The sequence below is a fragment of the Falco biarmicus genome, chromosome 1 (assembly GCF_023638135.1).
Source record: "Falco biarmicus isolate bFalBia1 chromosome 1, bFalBia1.pri, whole genome shotgun sequence".
Taxonomy (NCBI): domain Eukaryota; kingdom Metazoa; phylum Chordata; class Aves; order Falconiformes; family Falconidae; genus Falco; species Falco biarmicus.
The window spans coordinates 93,671,870-93,693,853 of NC_079288.1; the positions used below are offsets into that span (position 1 = coordinate 93,671,870).

The 21,984-nt window shown below is 37.4% G+C and overlaps 1 protein-coding gene across 7 annotated transcripts in view; it reads right to left on the minus strand.

Annotated features, from left to right (window-relative positions):
- The window catches only part of KCNIP4 (potassium voltage-gated channel interacting protein 4), a 429,697-nt gene that overhangs the window by 6,159 nt on the left and 401,554 nt on the right, over positions 1-21,984 (minus strand). For all 7 annotated transcript variants that reach the window (XM_056361832.1, XM_056361784.1, XM_056361814.1 and 4 more), the window contains 5 exons: positions 11,074-11,143; positions 6,120-6,190; positions 2,040-2,147; positions 825-929; positions 433-495 (listed from right to left, as the gene is read on the minus strand). In XM_056361832.1, the coding sequence (XP_056217807.1) occupies positions 433-495; positions 825-929; positions 2,040-2,147; positions 6,120-6,190; positions 11,074-11,143 (417 nt within the window). The remainder of the gene's footprint in view (positions 1-432; positions 496-824; positions 930-2,039; positions 2,148-6,119; positions 6,191-11,073; positions 11,144-21,984) is intronic.

The window sequence follows — 21,984 nt, forward strand, 5'->3', positions numbered from 1 at the left end:
GCTCCTGTTTCAGAAACACTCCTATACATGATACATTTTCAAGAAATACGATTGTTATTGCTGTGACTGTATGCCCGTTGCAACAGCAATGTGTTCCCCAGCATGAGGAGAAGATATAAATACATGTTTATCTGAATGTGAAGAAACTTTCCCATCAAATGCAAACAAAACACTGTCAAAGAGAGAAGGGATGTGGACACAGTTCTCTAATAAGCAATGACAGCTTGTATAGAACATCTTTCTACAGATTCAGGTCACTAATTTATTTAAATGTTTAGTGGTTTTGTGCAATGGTGTACATGCATACTCTACCTCAGGAAAATACTGTCTCTGGTATTAGTATTACCATCATCGTCATTCCAGAGACACCTGTGCAGGGCTGATAGCATCAGCCGACAGATACAAGTTCAGTACTTATCACTGGGTACTTACTTTCTGGCAGCTCTCAATGAATTCATCTATGGTAACTACTCCATCTTTGTTTTTGTCCATTTTCTGTTCAGAAAGAATAAAAATGTATGTTTATTCTCCTGAAATCTTGTGTAAAACAAGTGCATTTTATTATTAACTTCAGTTATATGTCAGCCTAGGAACGAGGCCAAAGTGCTGTAAAGATGTTGCAAGTAGTGTATTAGAATAAGCTTAAGGAGCTTATTGTTGAAAAAGCAAGGTGTAATGAGTAGAACTGAGAAACTTGGGATTGAACCACAGAGAAGAAAAAGGATTACAAAATTGGGAGGATATGTAAAATTGTGACCACAATGAAAATCTTGCCATACCTGTTAACAGAGAAGTCTTTTGGGGGCCTGTGTTACCTGACTCACCTGGAAGAATGTTTCCACATGTTGTCTAGGTGCATCCTCCTTGAGAACAGGATAGGTGCATTTCCCCATCATATCATATATTGCTTTCATGATATCAAGCATTTCCTGAAAAGAAAAAAGTCTGTGTAATGTAGGTGCATTGTAGACACTGCTTTAACTCAGAACACATAAATGATTTTTTAGGATTCACATTTTAGAATACAATTTTGAGATTGTGCCTGTTACTTTACGACTGAACGAGATTGTGCCTGTTATTCTATGACTGAACAGCTTCAAGAAGGAACTACCATGCTTCTAGAAATTCTAGCATGTTAGTTCCACTTTCATAGATACATTTGTTGAATAGATGCAGGTGTATGATTCTGATTTTAAATGATTTAGAATATGTGCAAGTTGATGGATTGTGGGAAGAATCTTCTGAGGTCTTGTGAATAACTCTAAACTGGAAAAGAAGTTCCAAAATAGCAAGTGGATTGCCAAAGCATATCAGATTCTTGCAGCTTTTTCCATAGCAAAAACAGAAACACCCGCGCATACATCTGCACATATGCAAAGAGTCCTCCTTTTATATCAAATTTTAAGAGCGTGAAAACTATAAGAATAATTATAAAAACAAGTCATCTACCAGTATGCTGAGAAATTATTCTATAGAACATCCTTTTATAGTAACATGAAGTGTTTCTCTAAAAGTGTAAAATTATAAGGGTAATATATATATATATATTTACATAAAGACCCAGTTTTGAAAAACCATGTTTTTTATGAAAGCACTCATTTGGTGCCACTGTAATTTAAGCGTGTGTTTGAATCCTTGCAGATTAAAAGATGTAGGAATCATTTTATATAAATCCTCTTTCAAGCAAAAAATTTTGGAAGTTAAGTTCATAAAATGAGCAACAAATACGGCTCACATACTTCATTCTTTTTGTCCAAATTATCCTACCAAACTACTTTATTCTAGTGACTGTATGTGCACATACATAAGTTGAGGCCAAACCTAAAGAATTCTGATCTTTTACAATTTCTGTGAAGATTTTAAGTTTTCAATTTTTATATCTGCCTTTAAAATGAGAAAATTACTTTATTGTTAGCATGTCTAGTTTAATATGATATGTTTATTTGTTAATATGTCTAATTTTACATGAAGCCATTCTTCTTTGAAAGCAGGACTTAGGCATATGACCTTTCAGTGATTAGTGTAAAAGTAGACCTTACCTCTTTAGTTATATATCCATCCTTATTTATATCATACAAATTAAAAGCCCAGTTCAGTTTCTCCTGTACTGTCCCTCGGAGTAAAATTGAAAGACCCATTACAAAATCCTAAGTAGACAAAAAGTCTTGGTCAGTTAGGAATTGAGCAGATTTTCACAAACACTCAGAAATCCAGAATAATGCATTTGTCAGAAGCATGGAAATCTGGAGAGATGTTTTGTTTCTATTTTTTTTTTTTTTCTTCACAGTAAGTATTAAGGGTTGCTGTTTTTTTTTTAAATAGTTAACAATCTAGGCACTGTTTGCTACAGTCATAATTAATAAGTAAATTGAGTAATTTGCTATAAAATAAGCCATAATTTTCTGTTGGTGGATTTATCCTCTCAAACGCCTTGCCTAAGCACTTCCTGTTGAACTTCGTAACAGGGAAAAGCAATTGCCCGGGTTTAATGGTCCAAAAAAAAAAAGCTTAAGTGCGAGCTAGATTAATCTGAGCACAGGGGACCAATGTTGGGAAAACCATCTACTAAGGACCATTAAATTCTTGTTAAATCTATACCTTGTTGGAAGTGGCATATGTGGTTCCCAGACCTCTTAGATCAATCTGCTGCGGTCCACATCTGAAACTCCACGTATGCTGCAGTACACCTCGCTACTTAAAACTTTTACTGGAAATATGATAGTGAATAATATTTACTGTGTGTCCATGTACCACCTGACTGCTTTTGTGACCCACCAATGCTCTATTGCTGTAAAACTATTCCACAGAAATAAATCAGAAGACATTCAAGATTATTTATATGTAGTATTTATTATATATTTTTGTTTTATAATTAATACTCTTCTGGCAGCACAAACCTCATTTGCTTTTAGTGAGCATCTTCCAGATTGGAGAAAATATCAGCTGGGATTTGACATCACCTGTCTTCTCTATTTCTTAGTGTGCTAACTTCTTTTAAACAATGGTGGGTTTTTTCCTAACTATCTCCTCCACCTTCTTCTATTTGACAAGCCTGTAAACCCAAAAATCTGTGAGACTGTCTCCATAATAGGTTGAGGAGAATATGGCAACAGCTTATATTTAAATGTGCATTTCTACATCACTGGCAAATACATATAGGAAGTTTTAGAGTAACATTAAAGCAGTGAAAATAAAAGCTGAAAAATTTCTTATCAGCACCAGCAAAGTTTATGCATTTCCTTAGAACAGGAACGATAGAAAAGACTGCAATGAAGTTAAACGTAAATTATAAAGGTCTGATGTATGACACACACAGTGAAGCATACGCAGATATCATGGCTTCAGATGGTCTTGTAGGCACAGACAGCTCTCTTGACAGCTTCAGTCTTTTTGATGATTCAAGTGGTATGCTCTGGGTTTCCTTAGTCTGTCGTAAATACCTGGATGCATGAATCTTAAAAGAGTTTTGCTCAACTTGTCTACATCTCAATGACTAATTGGGAGTCACAGGGTTAAATCTGCAAGCAACTCTTTAACAGCGTACTATTAAGTATGAAAATGTTCACAAAATTCAGAACAGACTTAGACAGATTACATTATCAATTAACCTTTTTAATTTAGAACCCTGTCTTCAAATCTTTTCTGCACTGTTTTACATTCTTGATGTAGCTTTGCCTGAACTCCTTTGCCAAGGTCTCCAATAATTTTATTTTCTTAGAGTAGTACACAGGGTATTTTGGGCTGGATCCTCAAAAAGAAAAAGGTTCTGCATGGTGGAAGGCAATGTGCGTGTCAGAGGCCGTATAGCTATGGTAGCTGTTAAACTGGTAATCCAGTGCAGAATGCCACAGTAAAGCAACAGTGCTAAGGGTAACAGCTAAGCTCAGAGAGCTTCTGACTTTATGCTTGTTACCAACAATACAGTGACTTATGAATCAAGCACACCATTTAGCATGAAGCATGAACCCAAGGCCCCATTACAGTATTAGAGTACAGAGATGTGTTTTCCTTCCTGGTTTAAACATCTGATTTCTGGAGAGAGAGAGGAATTCTACTTCTAGAGCCTATTTGTTTTTGAAGTAAGATTCACAGTACCGCTTGGACATTTACATCCCCTAAGGATGCCAACGCTGTCCACTGAGGGACAGTCCTGCTCAGCTGAGCACCTGATAAGGAGAGGTGCCTCTGCCCTAGGGTCACAAAGGAGCCTAAATCTCTGGAGGGGGTCTGGGCTGAGGCAGAAGTCTAGGTCAGGTCTCTCTTGAGTCTGTGACGGTGAAGTTAGAAGCACAGAAGTCTGTGCTTTGGTACTTGCCTTTACTCCTTTCCACAGCTTCCTATTTCTAACCTGCTAGCTTCCTGCTGAGCATGCTGATACCTGTGAAGACCATTTGTCCATTAGCTGCCAAAGTCTCCTGTGCCTAACTTTGATTCTGCAAGAAAGGGAGATGTCTCGCTGAAAGGTTGCAAAATGGAGCATCATTGCAGCTGTACTGGAGCTTCTGTGTGCTCAGTCACACAGCCTGCCCACATGTCAGTTCTGCACTACGGCTGTATAGAGCTTCTGGTTGTGATCTGGGATTAACTTGTATTTGTTTTTTCCCCGCAGTGATTAATTATCTCCTAGCAAGGTTGTTGATGACTTTCTGATTGCTTTATCCCTCAGTAAATCTTTGGGGAGAACTAGTTCATTAATAAATTAATTAACAAGCTTAATAGTGTGCTGTCTCAAATCCATAGGAAAGCTTAAAATTATTCCATCTGATCATGTGTTCCTTTATGTCTTGTTCAAAGCCAGAAGTGGGTAGGCAGACACCTAAATCCATTTCTGGACTTAGATCACAGAATTTTGGAAAGGAATCAAGTGATGAATGTTTGTCACAGAAGTGGTGGAGCCCTGGTGCCCGTAAAACAAAGATCACTAAGGAGGAGCTGCTGTTAAGAGGAAATATATTTTATTTAGTAGAATCATAGAACCATTTAGGTTGGAAAAGCCCTTTTAGATCACCAAGTCCAACTGTTAACCCAGGACTGCAAAGTCCATCACTAAACCATGTCCCTAAGCACCACATCTACATGTTCTTTAAACACCTCCAGGGATGGTGATTCTACCACCTCCCTGGGCAGCCTGTTCCAATGCTTGACCATCCTTTCAGTAAAGATTTTTTTTTACTCATACCCAATCTAAACCTCCCGGTGTAGCTTGAGGCTGTTTTCTCTTGTCCTGTCACTTGTTATCTGGGAGAACAGACTGACCCCCACCTGCCTGCAACCTGCTTTCAGGTAGCTCTAGAAAGCGATAAGGTCCCCTGAGTCTCCTCCTCTCCAGACCTCAGCTGCTCCTCATCAGTCTTGCGCCCCCGATCCTTCACCAGATTTGTCATCCTTCTCTGGACATGCTCCAGCACCTCTACGTCCCTCTTGTAGTGAGAGGCCCAAATCTGAACACAGTGTTCGAGGTGCAGCCTCACCAGTGCCAAGTACAGGCAGACAATCACTGCCCTTGTCCTGCAGGACACACGATTTCATATTGTACACCCTGTTTTCATCTAAACTATTGCAGTGAGTTGCCCTTTTTACCATGTCATGCACTGATGACATCAGCCTTTGCAGGTGGTGACATCAGCCGTAGCAGAGAGGCAGAAAACTGTTTTGAAAACAGACTGGGCAGTTAAATGGAGGAAGAATGAATTTCAAGCCCTTGTGCTTTTAAATACATTCACTGTAAAGCCTCTTTTTGTAAAGCCTTCTCCTGAAACTAATAGTGTGAGCAATCCTGTTTTGGCTGAGTCATCCCCGTAACATTAGTTGTAGTTCACAGTCCTTCTCACCTTGCAGGAGGAGGAAGACAAGGATTATTTTATATAACTTATGTATGAATTGGGGTAACTTTTAAATGAGCAGATTTATAAAAATATTACATAGCAGCACAATCTGAGTTACCATTTTGGGATATACAATTACAAAATAATAATAATGACTTCTGTTAATACCTTGGAAAAACTTGAAACTTGAGTCACATAAGCTAAATTTTTCATAATGTGAGCCATATAATAAAAGCCACCAAACTGGACTTAATTACAAGGAATGACAGAGAAAGAAGTAACAGCATCACTTACCTCAAAACTTACAGATCCATTATGATCAGTGTCAAATGCATTAAACAGAAAATGTGCATAAGTTGTGGAATCTATAATTTAAAACAGTAAAAAATCCATAGTAAGCACCTCTCATTTCATTTATTTTCATTCCATGAAAAAAACTGATACGAAGATATATTTTGATACCAAAATTTGATAGCAAAACTAAATTTTCAATTCAATTTAAACTTTTTTTTTTTTTGGCAGGGGAATAGGGATAAATTATAAGTGCAAGCATGTAGGTAGCTACATTGTTAGGAACAGAAAATCTAAAATTATGGTCTAGAATAACTTTATTGATTTCCAATCCTATTTCTTCTAATCACTGATATCTGAATGAATAGCAAAGAAGTCATGTTATTGTACTATGAAACAACCTGTGTTAATGGGAACGCTACTTTATCAGTTAAATGACCGTGATAAGGAATCTATCTCATATGTTAAAAAAGAAAAAATGAGTTAATTTGTTCACTTTAAATGAGGGAAGCAGATGCTACCATCTGTGCATCTGGTGTGTTGTTTTTACTCTGAAGACAAGCCTGTTACCCAACAAGCTGAGCTTGTTGGAAATCTGCTGCTGTGTTCGGGTCATATGCTCACCCACAGGTGGGAGAGAAATCTGTCCAGAGAAGGAGATTTGTAAAGCTGGTTTGCTGCTTAATTCCATTCCCATGTACATCCTATGAGGGCTAGATGCTTAAAAACCTTGAAAAAAACTGGCTGTGGGTAGCTGAAGTGGTCAATAAGTCTCTGAAAGATGACCTTAAACAAGTGACCCCTTCACTAATTATTTGTACACCTTCTCAGCCTACTGAACAGTGCATATTGACTCATTTCAGAAACACACAACAGCACAAATAGGAATCTGTCATGCCTCTAACTTTTTGTAAAGATTCATCTTTCCATTTCCACCAAATGCCTTCTGAGAGGCACAGCCTGCTCCAGGAGTAATACACTGAAAAGAGGGAGCGTCTCCAGAGACTGCCCTGTTGATGTGAGGTCAGCTTTCCTCAGTGCCTTCTCCCTCCATAAAAATAATGCAAATTAATGTAGTCTGAAGTACTGTTTACTTTTCATACTCATTGCTTTGCTCTTTCTGCTTCATGGATTTACATTAATGTTAGGTTAAGTAACATTAACCTCACAAACTTTTAGTAAAGTGAGAAGAGCTATGAAATCTGTGTCTCCCTTGCAGGACAAACCCCTCCCATCATGGAAAATTCTCATCACTGCTGACATGCCTTTTTCTGATTTCTTGGCACTAAACCATTTGACCTTTCATATTAATCCTAAAAACCTGTACTTGTCACAGCCCAGAATATTGTTTTGAATTAAACTGAGTGATAGTCTTGGGTCACTCACCTGAAATGCCACCTTCTCCCCAAAGAACCAAATATACCAAAACTCAAAACTTTGTACTTCACGGATTCAGACCTGATATTAGTAAGTAAAGTCTCTGATCTTACTTCAATATGTTAATTTCATATGATGTGAAATAATTGTAGCAAGAAAAACCTTTGCAACCTTTAAACCCTGTGTCTGTTAAAGCATTTTCAGAGATTAAAAAAAAACCACTATCGAGATATTTATTAATTCATCCATGTATCCAGTCATTAGTGCAGTTGCTTAAGCATGACCAAGCAGATCAATTCCCACTTTAACTGAAGAATGTAAATTTGTTGACTTTGGTTTACATTTAGGATTTTAATAGTCATAATTTCTATAACCTACTGAGAATTCTGTTGTGCAACAGAATATACTATGCAAACCATCTTCAGGGGAAAGAAACATATTATAGAAGTATAATTACTGAATTTTAAATAGCTTCCTATTCTCTAGGCATTCATTTCTTAAAAAACATATTAAATATTTCCTCATTAATTCCTGTAGATTTACAGGAAACACAAAGGTTAACACACACACAAAAAATATTGCTTTTTGTCCATACATGATACAACATACTACTCTTTTTGTATGATGGTATATGAAAAAAACACCTCCAGTTGAATAATCTTTTATTTCTAGTAACCCCTTCTGAAAAAAAATAATAATTCAGAGGTCTTATTCAGGGCTGTTTGTTCAGGCAACTCTTGTCTAAAATTTTGCCTTCAAAAAGACGTCAGGATGAGGTACACTAATCTTTTAATTACAGCTACTTAATATGATTCCCCCTTGCCCCCACCCCCATAAATATTGAACATTAGTCATGTTAGGAAAAAAAGCTTAACTTTTTAAATATTTTTTTTTCTTTTCAGGGATCTGATATCATAAGTTATAGGCTAAACTGATATTCTGACAGGTTGAGACAGAAACACATACTAAATCAGAATTCCTTTGAAATACACTGTTAAAGCATTTTAAACATCAGAGACAAAAAATGGCAATCATTATACATCCGAGAGTATGCCTTATCAAACAGGGAACATAACTCGTCCTGTCCATAACTGAGGAGTGTAATGGTTATTCAGTGTGTGGATTCAGCTCTTCTGCTGTTCCCACAGAATGTTTTTCCTGAAATTTTGAGGAAAAACTACATAAGGCTTTCACATTTATGTGTGCTCTTTATGTACAGCTAAGGACGCATGTGGCTGCATGGAGGCCATGGAGGATGGTGAGAGGGAAGGGGATAGTTCCTGATGGTCACTTCTCGATGCTCTTCACAGAGATCTCTGAAAAAGCTTTATTAAGAAAGCTAAAAATGCTGTTGCTAGTACACAACATCTGTTACTGATGAGTGAATTATCTGGAGGTGATACTTTTCTACCCCGCTAAAAATCTAACTTTTTTACTGTATTCTACTAAGGTTAAATGAAGCAAGAAGAAAAATTACTTTTTTTTTCTTTCTTTTTTTTTTTTTTTTTTTTTTTTCAGGGAAGCATAGCTCCCTTGTTGCAAATAGAGTAACTGCATTATTGAAATTGCAATGAACATAGTAACCGTGTGTCCCCATATTGCTACTAAGAAGCCACAAGTTTTATAGGGAGCTTGCACCAGGACAGAATATTATCAGCTTGCAGCTTTGTTTCCTGTGGTTTAGCTGTGACAGCAGTCTCTCAAGCTGATCAGGTTTCTAAGTTTCATTGATTTTATTTTTGTGATGCAACTATAGCTTTATATAGGTGGCAGAAACAGGTAGTTATTCTATATAGGAGTAGGTATTTATGGGTCTAACAGAACGATGTAGTGGAGAGAACTTTTTGCTTTGTACAGCAGCAGAGGCCTTGAGCAGCAGAGAGCTGGGATGCAGCGCAGAGGGGAACAGGCATGGGATGAGAGGGGACAGGGCGCAGGCTGGCACTGCAGTCCCCACAGCTATAAACAACTCACCCATGGTCAGTGAAATGCAGGTGTGGATGGTGCACAAAACTGGGTTTAGGGGTAGCAAAGAGAACAAAGACGTGTAAAAGTCACCACCTATAATAGATTTGGATGTAATGTGGAGCTGCAAACCAATGGAGAAAAAGAAAGGTGTAAAAAAGTGTTAGCAAACATGGAGAAATGACCCCAGGTGAATCCTAGAGTGAGGAAGAAGAAAGCACCAACATGAACACCCTATTCCCCCAGGGAAGGACTCCAGTTGCCAGCAGTCCACTGCAGCCCCCATCCCTCCTCCAAATGATGCCACTGCCTTAAAGGTCCAGAGGAACAGCATAAGGGTAAGTGCTAGCACCAGCAAAAAGCGTAGAGACTAAAACCAGTATGTCTCAATCTTAATTATGTTAATATTCTTTCCTTTCTGTGACAATTAGGTCTGGACTAATAAAGATGAGGCTTTTAAGATTACATTTATTCTCACAGTACATTTTAGTTTTACTTTCATCAAAGGTGTGCATTCTCATTGCCCATAAACAATTTTGAGTGTCACAATAGGAAATGTAATTATTTTTTTTATCAGTATTTTAAGTGTAGTAAAGGTGTAGTAAATCACAGGCAAAGAATTATTTTTTGCTAGCCAGGGTAACTACAAAATATAATATCTGAACTGCAGATGTTAGCCCGGCTTAAAAGTTTAGATATAGAAATAATCAGTAGGCAGGTCAACTCTTTTAGGCTTTTGTTCTTCCCTATTGAGTGTGCCTACTTGTTAAGGATTTCAGTGATGGTAATCCACACTGAATGCTGCTCTTTACCTTCTAGGTCTTTATTCAAAATAAAACTAATTGGGAGACATTTTGTTCCTACCAATTAAGTGTGTGGGGGAGTTTAAATACAAGTGAAAAGAAAGCAATGAGCAGTCCCAGGGAAACATGCAAATCTCAAGAGATGGGGAGAAGATGAAGAGGCAGGACTGAAGAGGTGTAGGAGAATATGAAGAGGAAGGATTGAATGGTAAAAGCAAGAGAAAGAAAAGAGAGGAAAATTGTTCAAAATAAAAGAAAATCTAACATTCAAGACAAAAAACTGTTGTATATTTTTGTGCTACCTTCATTGCACTAAAAGATAATGAAGATAAATTAAATCCCTGGAAAATAATTAATATAAATTAGGTTTAGCAAAAAAAAGCCCTCGTTTAAGTAGAGAAACCCCATAGAAGTCAAGGGGGTTCTGCCATCAATATTAGAGGGTACCTGTATAGAGCCTCCTACAGTTTTCATTCCTACTGTGGAAGGTTTTGTGGAATAAAAGAGAATGGGGAAGACTGTGTAGAAAGTTTAAAAAGAAATAACACAGAGAAACCTGGTTTTCAAAGGTACCCAAACACAGGTTGTAACTTTGTAACAGAAGACTGACTTCTTGTAGTTATCATTTCACTTCGTTCAGAAATATATACTTTAAAATGTACCCAGCCATCAAGGAAGTACCCCATGAGTTCAGACAGAACTTGAGACAGCAATAGTTTTAGTCTGAACAACAGGCTTTTTTTGGCAGACTTAGGAACTAACACATAACTCTGTGTTCACTGTAGTACTAATTACATCTGCCAAGTACTCACCTCCCTGGGGAAAGAACTGAGAGTAAATCTCTTTAAAGGTTTCTTCATTGACAACGCCACTGGGGCACTCCTGAAAAAAAGTGAAAGACAAGAATTAATACCATCCAGTCTGGTTCAGTCAAATCATGTATTCATGAGACCCTACAGAACATGTGTGTGACTGAGAGTTTAATATGTCTGATTTTGAACTTTCAACCAAATATTCATGCATTAAATGTTTATCACTTAGAAGGATGTTCCCAAAGAGTTCCCAGGGGACAAAAATTTCTTCTATGCTATATGTCTCCACTTCAGTCTTAAGATCTGAGTGACAGACATGAGCAGCACCCATGCTGCTGCAGTGTGTGGAGCTCCCAGCGTCACTGCGAGCAGAGCTCCCACCGCTGCAAGCAGCATTTGCGTGGCATGGAAACCAAGCAGGAATGTACACTGCATTTGCAGTCAGGTATTACTGACAGAACATGCAATCATGTTCCACCAGAGGAGTTACATTTAATGAATTCAAAAGACCCTGCCACAGATCTTATTCAAACCTTGCAGATCCTTCTGTCTCTTTACATCTCTTTTATAAACTGAAACATGTAAGAAAGAATAAGCAATTACAAAGAAAATTAAAGGAAGTAAAGGAGAGGAAAAAAGAGCATTAGAGTGGTGACTTGACAAAAATGACTTATGTAAAGCAGAAGCAATACCGTATTGTTTACCAAGTCACACAAACATCAAAGACCAGACAGCCAACTTCTAGCCCTGAATTTGCCAGTCTTAGCAGATGACTTTGGGCAACGCACTTAATCCCTTTTTGCATTAATTCCTCTTTAACACAGACAGTGAAAAAAGCCTGGCAAGCTCTTTAAAAGGAAAGTATTTCTAGAAGAAAGTTAAGAAAGAAAAAACGGATTAAGTGTTGAGGTTCATATTGCTGTGATATTTGGACTGACGGCTCAAACTTATATGCTTCTAGTCCTAAACTAGAGAAAGTAGATAGCTTTAAATGAAGATAAAGAACAGTGTAACATCTTTTGCCAGTGTAATAACAGCTTTTCCTGTGAGAACAAATAATATTTCTATTAGATCAAACAAGTAACACTGAGGTATTCATAGTTCTGACAGCTTCTGCTAAGAAACAAATAGTGTAATCTTGGTGATTAAGAGATGAATGCACCACCTGAAAAATGCATGTCAGATCTGTAGATCTATGATTACTTAGATATATGTCACATCCTCAGCCTAAATCAGCTCTTCACCATAACTAAGCATGTGCAAACGCGTAGTCAGAAACAATTCTGTGTCATCAGAGCAGCAGACATACAGCGGCCATGGAGTAAGAAGTATGAACTTATTTGTTCCTGGTCACAGAGGCTGCCACTGATGGAGGCAGAATTAAAGCACAGGTCTCTTAGAGACCAGGTATGTACTGACAGCTGGGCCACACTGCCTTCCAAGCCAAAGCCTTTGGGGAATGGAAGGAACAATGAAATGAATCTACCGTCTCTACCCCTTGTCAGGTAAGAAGCAATCCGTTAATTGAGAGGGCATCTCCCTGCCTGTCATGTATTTATGCATAAGAGCATTCTAAAACATCTCTCCCTGCTTTACCAGCTTCCTAAACGGACTGCAACCGGATGGTCTAGTGTCTCTGTGCCCCCCCTGGCAGGTTTACTGTGCTGCTTGTGCAGCCTGCTGGACTTGTATAAGTGCATGCAAAAGAGCAGTACTTTTACGTGTATTTGAAGCGCAATAAAGAATACATCAGTGAACTGTTCAGGTACTTACTGATCTAACACTAAAGTTATTCAATGTAGAAAACTTAACAAAGGCATTTCATAAGTTCCTCTTACAAGCATACATTGGTATGTATAGTCTATTACATCATACCCAGACCTGCTAAAGGAAGAATAACGCAGGCTTCTCCCCAAAATGGGGTGGGACCGTCAAAGGGCAATGCAGTATTTCAGAATATGAAAAAAGAAGCCATGGGTTCTTCCTGTTCTGCATGTAATTTCTTTTCAGACAAAAAGTTAGGCATGTTTTGAGTGAACTAAAAAGAAAACCTATAATTTTTGATTTGTGCAACTCAAAGTTTTCCTTTTTTTAAAAAAATTACTGTCATAAATAATGGATGAGAAAATGTGTGTTTACATCCATCTAACTTCTATGGCTTACTAACATGCAAAGCATTTTTTTACTTTTTCCTTGGATGAGAAAGACATTCAAAGTATGTTAATTTTGCAAAGACTGCTCTCCCCTTTCTTACAGGAAACACCAGCAGCTCCAACTGTGTCAGTCCTTAGTCTGAAGTTGTGAAGAGCAGGACTTCTATTTCCTGACTGCATTTAAGTATTGTGATGTTAGAGGAGAATTAAAGGCATTCTGGAAAAAATTGTCTGATTTATTCTTTGTTAGTTCAAAATAAGTTAGCAGCCTGTTTTTAGAGAAATACATGACCTACATACCTCATTTAAGTACTTTTTTTCTGTCACACAATGAACTCCAGTTTCACCATACTGTTTGAAAGAAACATTGCTTGAAAAAGCAACCCACTTTCATAAGATTACATATTAGTAGAGGCAGAAATGACCTCTTGTGTTTCCAGGTTGACCCTCTGTATTTTCCTCTGCTCTTTACCACAGCATTACTAGTAACACCTTAACTCTTCCATCCTTGGAGGTTTGTAGTAAATGGTATCTTAAGGACATTCATTAAAAATCCATTATGCCAACCAATTACTCTTATCAGAAATATCAGTTCAAACTTTTCTTTCTTTAGCTTGCATCTTTCCTCTGAGACTCTACAACACAGTGAACATTTTTGTTCTTAAATAATTTTAGTCTAACTATACACGTAGCCAATATAATTTACCTCCAGGACTGCTTTTTCTTGACTCACAGATCTGACTTTTTGTTTATCAGGAGATTTCTCTAGTTCATGAAAGAGATTTAATATTGTAATTGTTAAGCAAGCCCTGTGGCTTTATGTCAAGTTATTGCTAACTTCCTCCATTGTACCAACTATAATTTGAAAAATCTTTCTAACCTTTCATTAAACTCTTATAAAATAGAGGAAAATAATAAAATAGTTTGAAAGAAGAATGTGAGGCTTATTTAAATCGTTTCTATACTCTTCTTTCCTCCAGGTGTATATAATTTATTTTGTTACAGAAAATTTCTGTTTGACAGTCTTTTAAAATTGCATTAATGATGTACTGTGTTTTCCTTCCGGAGAATAAAGAGAAATAGTTCATCTTGAACTGTTTTTCCTGAGTCCAGTACTCTCTCCTTTAAAAAGAAAATATAAACCAGCAGAAAGAAGAGACAGAGAAAAATAAATATGATTCTGCCTTTTGATGATCTCTCTGGCTTGCAATTTTACCGCTGGGAAATTACACCTCCAGCACATGGTCTTATGAACCACTCCAAAAACTGTAAATTATTTACAAGCTTCATGCTCTCTAAGCTGTCTTTTTCTTCAGTATTTCTAAGAATACTGCAATAGGTGGATTCTTTGTTACTATCTAACCAACACTCTTTTTAGATGAGGCAACCCCCCAAAAAAAACACAAAAAAAGGAGAAATATCAAAATGCTGAAAAGAAGATGAAGGAGAAACAAAGCTCAGAGTTTTGTCTGCTTAACAAACAATTTTGTATGATGGAAAAAGCTGTGATAGGAGCTTTGGCAATTTTAAATATATACATATTATTTTACATATTTAATGTAAAATATATTTACATTATTACATATTACTTAGATGCAAATTCCCCCATATGTATAAATACAGGCTTTTGCATGACAGGTTCTCCATCCCATGCTTTATCTGCTGTCAGTTTTCATTCTGCTTCATTTTAGATATGTGTTCATCCACTGACTTCATTATCATTACTGATAATGTTTTCTCTTCATGCATATACTTCTATTCTGACTGAAAATTTAAATTTTATAAATACAATTAGTGTTTTGGGGCTAAACATCTAGTTTTAACCAGAAAAAAATACATGTACTTGGTGTTTAATCAGTGCATGTTGTGTATTTAACCTATATTGGCCTCCTATGATAAGACATCAGTGGCTATGTAGTAAAATTACTCAGCAAAATTATCAGCAAACCATTAGTCAATGTTCTATCAGATATAAGCATCTTTTTAGTGTGGCTACAGAAAAGTATTATATCAGCAAAGTTTATACTTGAAACGTGCAGCATTTTTTCTAGGCTTATAGAAAATTTAACTGCAAGGGAACTCAAATGATCTGGAAATTCATTTGCTAAAGTATTTATGCACTATATAAATTATCTGGAACAAGCCCAGCAATAGTCAGTTCACAAATTACTCCTAGCTTGATCCCCCTCTAAAATAAAGTAAGTGTCAAAAGTAGCACACGTAAGAAACTAAGGTACCAACTGTCCCTCTGAGAATGGAAAAGGTAAGGACTTTGGTGAAACATGTCTAACACGATCCCGCTGCTTTGGAAGGAGAAACACCGGATAAATCTCACACTGAAAGGGCCTCTTTGGAACCAACACAGAAGCTGACACACCGCCATCAGCATGATATCCACCCTGAAGGCTCTCGCCAGAACAGCGCTGCTCTGGCATTGTGGTGCAGTAGCTAAGCCAAGCAGGTATTTGTCGTACAGATACGACACTAGATCCAAAACCAACCAGCCAGACTTATAAATCTTACCAACTGCCGCTTTCAAAACCTAACTCTCGATCCCTGACCCTCAATAGTCTCTGTATGTTTTGCCAATTCAGCTAACAGTGTTTCACTTCCCAGTGTCGCTGCTCAGGTAATGGCTCTGTAGCCCTAGGCTGACTGCAGCTAGGAGGGTAAGCAGTTACCAAAGCAGAATGGAAAGGGTGGGACGATCAGAAACAAACAGAAAAAACTCTCTCAAACAAGCAGTGCCATGTTAAAAAAAGGTTTGAGTTTGTTGAAGTGACAAATACGATTCTAAGTGCTGTTACAACTAAGCTGCTGGGTCATTAAAAATGCATCTCTCATGTTTAGATGGGATAATTGGCTGAGCAGGGGTGGCAATGTTATACTGCATGAAGTTAAAATTGCAAAATAAAAAAAAAACCTGGAAGTAACATAAAAGCCAAAGAGCAGTAATTGCATGGCAATGGTCAAGGTTTCTGAGGCATTTAATTTTCTTTCCCACAGCTGCAAATCTGAAAGTTTGTTTCAAATGCCTCCTTTGAGTGCCTGCTGTTTAACTTAAGATCCCAGTTTGCCTCCGACACAGGGGCAGCCCAAGCTTTTTTTCCCAATTTGCCAATCCATTGGGCTCCTCTGGAGCTGTTCAGTTCTGCCAAAGGACAGATCTTGTTCCCAATCATTTCTGCGCTCATTTCCCTCCGCTACACCAGGACAGCTCTCCCCAGAGCCTCTCCCCAGTTCCTCTGGCTGCTGCCTTACTCCTGCCTGTCTCTTTTCTCTTTACCCTTGCACAGGGTGCCAAGCCCCACTTCACATAGTCTCTGTTTCTTAGTTCTTGGAAGAACAGGTCTATCAACCCCTCTCTGAATCCCCACATCCCAAAATCTTTTCCAGATCCTAATCTTTTCTTCCTTTTCAGAAGCTCCTTCACAGATAATGTTTAGTCTGTGTCTATCACTAAATATTACCCTGTTCGTCAGACATAGCAGTCCAAGATCAAACCAAGAAAGCATCCGATAGATGCAAATTCCCAGTCAGACAGATCCAAAATGGCAGCTCACTTTTAAGAACTGGCACATTCTCTGAAAAGCATGAAAGGATAGCTTTCCTAATACTCTTCTGCATTCTCACTTTGTGTCGAATCTTGCCTTGCACTGTTTCTGTAGCATAAGGCAGAGAAAGGAAGCAGAGAGAGAACCCTTTCTTGGTAGTGGGTAATGCCCTGATGTGAACTTGCACATGCAAAATGTTAGTTAGGAGAACTTTATACACTGATTAGTGTATAATAAACTTCTCATACCATGAAAAAGAAGGTGTTGGTGCTGCCTGTATTCATATGACTGCTCCATGCATCTGTCTGTGAACTGTGCGGCTAGCCATGTAGAGAGATAACTATGTGATGTATACATGTGCTCTACGTGTGTGTGCCTACTGAGAATACATCTTTAGCCTCTCTGCTGGATGGAGGACTTCCAACAGACTTTTCTCTCTCATGCTGTTGAATCTGGCCTGGCGTTTTGCCCTAAGAAATATAATCATTTCATTTATTATGAAATCCTATTTAATTTATTTTAATACATTAATGTAAATTAATACATTAATTTATTGTTGTTTATATTTATTATTATTGTATTGATTTTACTTGAGAATACTTTTAGCATTAAAGATGTATTTATCAAATAGAATGGGGCTAAGCTCAACTTTTGACCTGCCTTAGAGCTGCACACTGAGAATAAATTTGTAATTTGTTGTAAGTTAAGCAAACAAACAAATACATCAGTAATTTTGTAACTAATTTCTCTGTAATAAATATAAATATACTTGTCTTTGATGCATTCATCAGGAATAGATTTCATTGCCTATTTATTCTGAAGTGAGTGCTGGTGTGATTAACTTTATGTCCAGAAAGTACTCTTAGAATACAGGGTTCACTTTTGATACTGGTTTTTTTTTCAGTAAAACAGCAGAACACGTATCAGAACTGATCTCCATGAAATGGGGCTGGGTGGCATTGCTAAAGTTCAGATCACATTATTGGGCAATGTAGAGGAAACACCAAGAGCAGGGACAAAAACGTGCAGTAGCTAATACAAGTGAAATTATTTTAGTGGGACTTCAAAGTAGATGATACAAACAAAATGAGGTTTCTAGGGGAAAGAAGGTTTTGATGTCGTTAAAGGAAAAGCAAGTTCAGTCTGAAAAACATCTCAAAAGACATGCTTAAAAGAGATAGCATTCACTAGCCTGTGAAGTAGCCTCAAAAACTAATCCAGAGAAACCTTCTCTTTTGAAATATTTGAAACGTGGCTGAACAAAGCACTAGAAATCAAGACTGGGAAAACTAACTTGGGAATAGTGAGATAGTTCAAAAAATCTTTTTCCTCATTAGTACAGATTAAAAAAATCAAATACAAACATATTAATGCTCCTTTTCTTTTTTCTTTTCCTTTGCCCTAAATACTTCTAGAAGAAGAAATAACAGAAGATGTGGGGAGAGGACAGCAGCTCTTTTCCTGCCATAGTTAGGTTCCCCCAAGAGGGAAATGAATTCAGAGACTGAACAATAAGCGAAGCATTGTCCATTAGGTGTTGGTAAAATTTCAAGGGATTGTTTCTCCTTTTAATTAAAATTTTTTGAAAAAATCATGTCTTTGTAATCTGTTACAGAAAGTCATTTCTCTGAGCAGCTTCTTTGAACTGGCAGCTTATGGATCGCTGTATTGTCAGTATTTGGGTTTCTGCTTTTTAACACCTCTTCTTGAAGCGAGATGAAAGACAGAAACATTTAACTTCCTTTGTATAGATTTATCATTCAACACCTCAACACATCAAATGGGAGCTTTGAGGAAGTTTATAGGAAATCAGTGCATGTATGAGATAATCGCAAAGACTACAGAAGAGAGACCTACTTTGGCTCTTTTCATCAGGCAATGGTATTATTGCCCCACTGCTGTGTTCCTCTTGAGCTTTGCTGTTGGCCTACTATAAAAACCAGTTTATCAAAGGACTGGGAGGATGATTGGCAGGACAGTGTCTCACACTACTCACAAAGAATGACAAATTGGGTTTATTCTATCTTTACACCTACCATTTTGGGGTCTGGTCAGGCCTATGATATAATGGAACAAGTCCAGACCTTACCTGCCTTTCTTCTGAAAAGCTGTTGAAGGAACTGTTGTTAATTACTGAGAAATGAGCAGACATGGGAAGATGAGCAGAGGCTGGCTGCAGTGGAAGAGATGGGTAAAAGCTTTGAACATATGTGCGTTGGATGCCTGGTCATCAGTAATGATAACCAAACAGGCTCAAAGGAAAATTGCTTGTTGTGTATGTGATCTGTGCAGATGAAACCATAGATGTGAGGCTTCATAACATCATAACATCACAGATTAAAGACATAAACCACACTTGGTATATATAAGAAAGTGTCATTTCTTTCCTTCTGCTAGACACAGGAGGCCCCTCCAGTGTTATAACCTTTTGTATTGGTTTAGCAGCCAGGTTATCAGCTACTCTAGCCAAAAAAAAAAAAGACTGTGGCCACCTTTTTCATGCCACTTACCCATTAACAGAATATCAGTTAATTTTCTGAGAGAAGATAATTCCTCAAAAAACTCCCAAACAAGAATTTTGTACTTACATCAATTTTCCTATTCCCTTAAGTAATTGAAATCTTTTGCTAACTTTCCTAAAATTTTGAAGTTATATTCTATATTTTAATTAATGAATTATTAGTACTGTACTGATAAACAAAGAACTTTAAAGCTAATGTGGATCTGGGTATACCAGAGAAATCAGAAATGGAGTAATTCAGGGATATTTTTTCCCTCTTTGAGCATAATTCATGCTTCATAATTACGCTATGTCTATTTAATGTAGAACGCATACGAAGTATAGGACAAAGTGTACTTAAAACACAGTTATAGTTGAAAGAATTTAATAATGATTTTTGTTCTAAAAAAGATTCCTCGTGTAAAATGAAGATTAATTAGTTCATTAATGAAGCCTTTCCTAGTTTGTAGGAGAGCTGAGAGTCCCAGTACATTAATATGTGTAAGACACATGAAGATACTCTGAGACTAGGAATTTTAAAAGCTCAAAATAAAAGGTGGTGTGGGTTGGTTTTCTTTTTTTTTTAATTTTTATTTATTACATTGCTTGAAATTTCTCTTACGAAAAATTTAATTTTAAGCCCAGTATTAATATGCTTTTCATCTGTGGGATATTGTCCCTACTATGTACAACAGTGTAAGAGTTATATATATGAATGGATATGTTTATAATGACCTATTTCCAGCTTGATGGATTTTCACTCATTTTCTCTAATGAATAACCTGTGTTGAATTCAATTACATTGAAAAAAGCTGGTGTTTTTAATTTCAGTTATCACTTCTACTTTTCATGTTATCAGGAAAGGGGCAGCTGTTAATTTAACCTCCTGTCTATTGGAATGAATTAGTTCTTGGGTTTTTCTTTTTAAATTTGGTTTCTCATCGTAGTTTTCTCAGGAGTGGGCTATAAGAAAAAGCTTTTACAGCATCTTGGTCTACTTTTTAAAAAATAACTTCTGTGCAATAATATACAAAGATGCTGTAAACAAAGAGTGATGAATGATGAAGTATGTTGACCAAAGGTATATCTCAGATCAGACTTACATGATGACTCAAGAAGGTCAACATTTTTTCCTAAAACAGCTTGCTTTTTTAAAAGATTATTGCAAAATTAGGCCTTATAGATCAGAACATAAAACAACATACTGTAGTCTTGTATACTTGAATATACTTGTGAGCCTTAGACAGCTAGTAATGGAGGTAAAGAAATATTTTCTCTATTCTTTGTAGAAGCTGTATGGGATGAAAGACATACAGATAATATAAAAGTAAGGCATTTTTTCTGAAATCGTTAAGGGTGGTTATCTTAGATAGTCTTTTGTCTCTGCTCTAAAGCCTTCCTATGAATTTGCCTATTTATAGTTACAGATGTAAAAAATAAACAGTTTTTGAAGAAGGACCTAGAATGCGAAGGCATCCCCAATTGGAGTGTACTAATTACAGGGTCTAAAGAGACACCCTTACTGTTGGTATTTCCTCCCTGATCTAAAGCACAGTAGAATTACTTCAGCTAAAAGCTCACAGGGGCAACACCTCGGGTTGTTGCATTACAATTTCTGTCACATAGGTGTAGACCCAGTTCATAGCTTAGTGGCAACTGTCTACAGTTTTAGGAACATCATGGAACACGGTGGATTTGGTAGCATCAGTCTCCATTGACATCCCTTGTTGAAATACATGTGAAAACTCCTTTCAAGCCTTGTCTCATCAGGTAAAACACAAACTTTACTGCTTCTGTTTAGCCACCTGTAATGGAGTTATGATAATGCTTCCCAATAGCACAGCAAAGTTGTACAAGATTTTGAGCTCCCACTGGAAGACACTCTAATGAACAAAAGCCTCTTCCCACCCCCTGCTTGCTATGACAGTTCAGAGGAAAACAAGCAGAAATAAAGACACTTGCTCAAATCCAGCATGTGTGGCTTCACACAGTAAATAACAATCAACACTTCAGCTGCCTCCACGATACATCAGGCAAGGTGCCAGCAACGCTTTTAATCAGCAAGCTCTGTTCTTTGTTTAGCAGTCCCCGCTAACTAGTGTAATTTTTAGTTTCCTATTATTAGCGCTGGCAGTAAAAAACCCCAGTAAACATGACTAAAGATTTGAATTTAAAAGCTCACCCCAAAGCCTGGCACACCGAACTTTATGGGTGAGTCCCTGGCATCTGAAAGGTGCTTACTGTTTCTGCCCTTACTTGTCACTACAGGAGAGCATTTTACAATCCTGACTTCACTAATAGGTAGGCGCTATAATTAAATTAAATGTAGCAGAACCCATGCTTCAGAAGCTGAGTGGTGCAGCTTGCTGTAAACACTTTGGCAGAGACAAAGTACTCAGTCTCTTGGGAGAAACCGTATTTAGATGAGCACTGCTTCTGTGACTTCCCTTTCACAAGTTCCCATGTGAGTGCTTTTAATCAAGTCCCTTCAAAATGACTGAAATCCTAGGCGAGAGGAGGAAGAATAGGTCCTTGCTGGCAAGTGCTCGTCACTCAGGTGCACTCCCTTAGACCAACACAAGTGATTCACTTGAGCAGAACGAAGGACACCACCAGTCTGTAACAGCAATATCCCAGTATAGGTCAATGCCCTACTTTGAAACTATGGAGGCCTTTATTTTGGTTTTCTCACACAAGGGAGTTA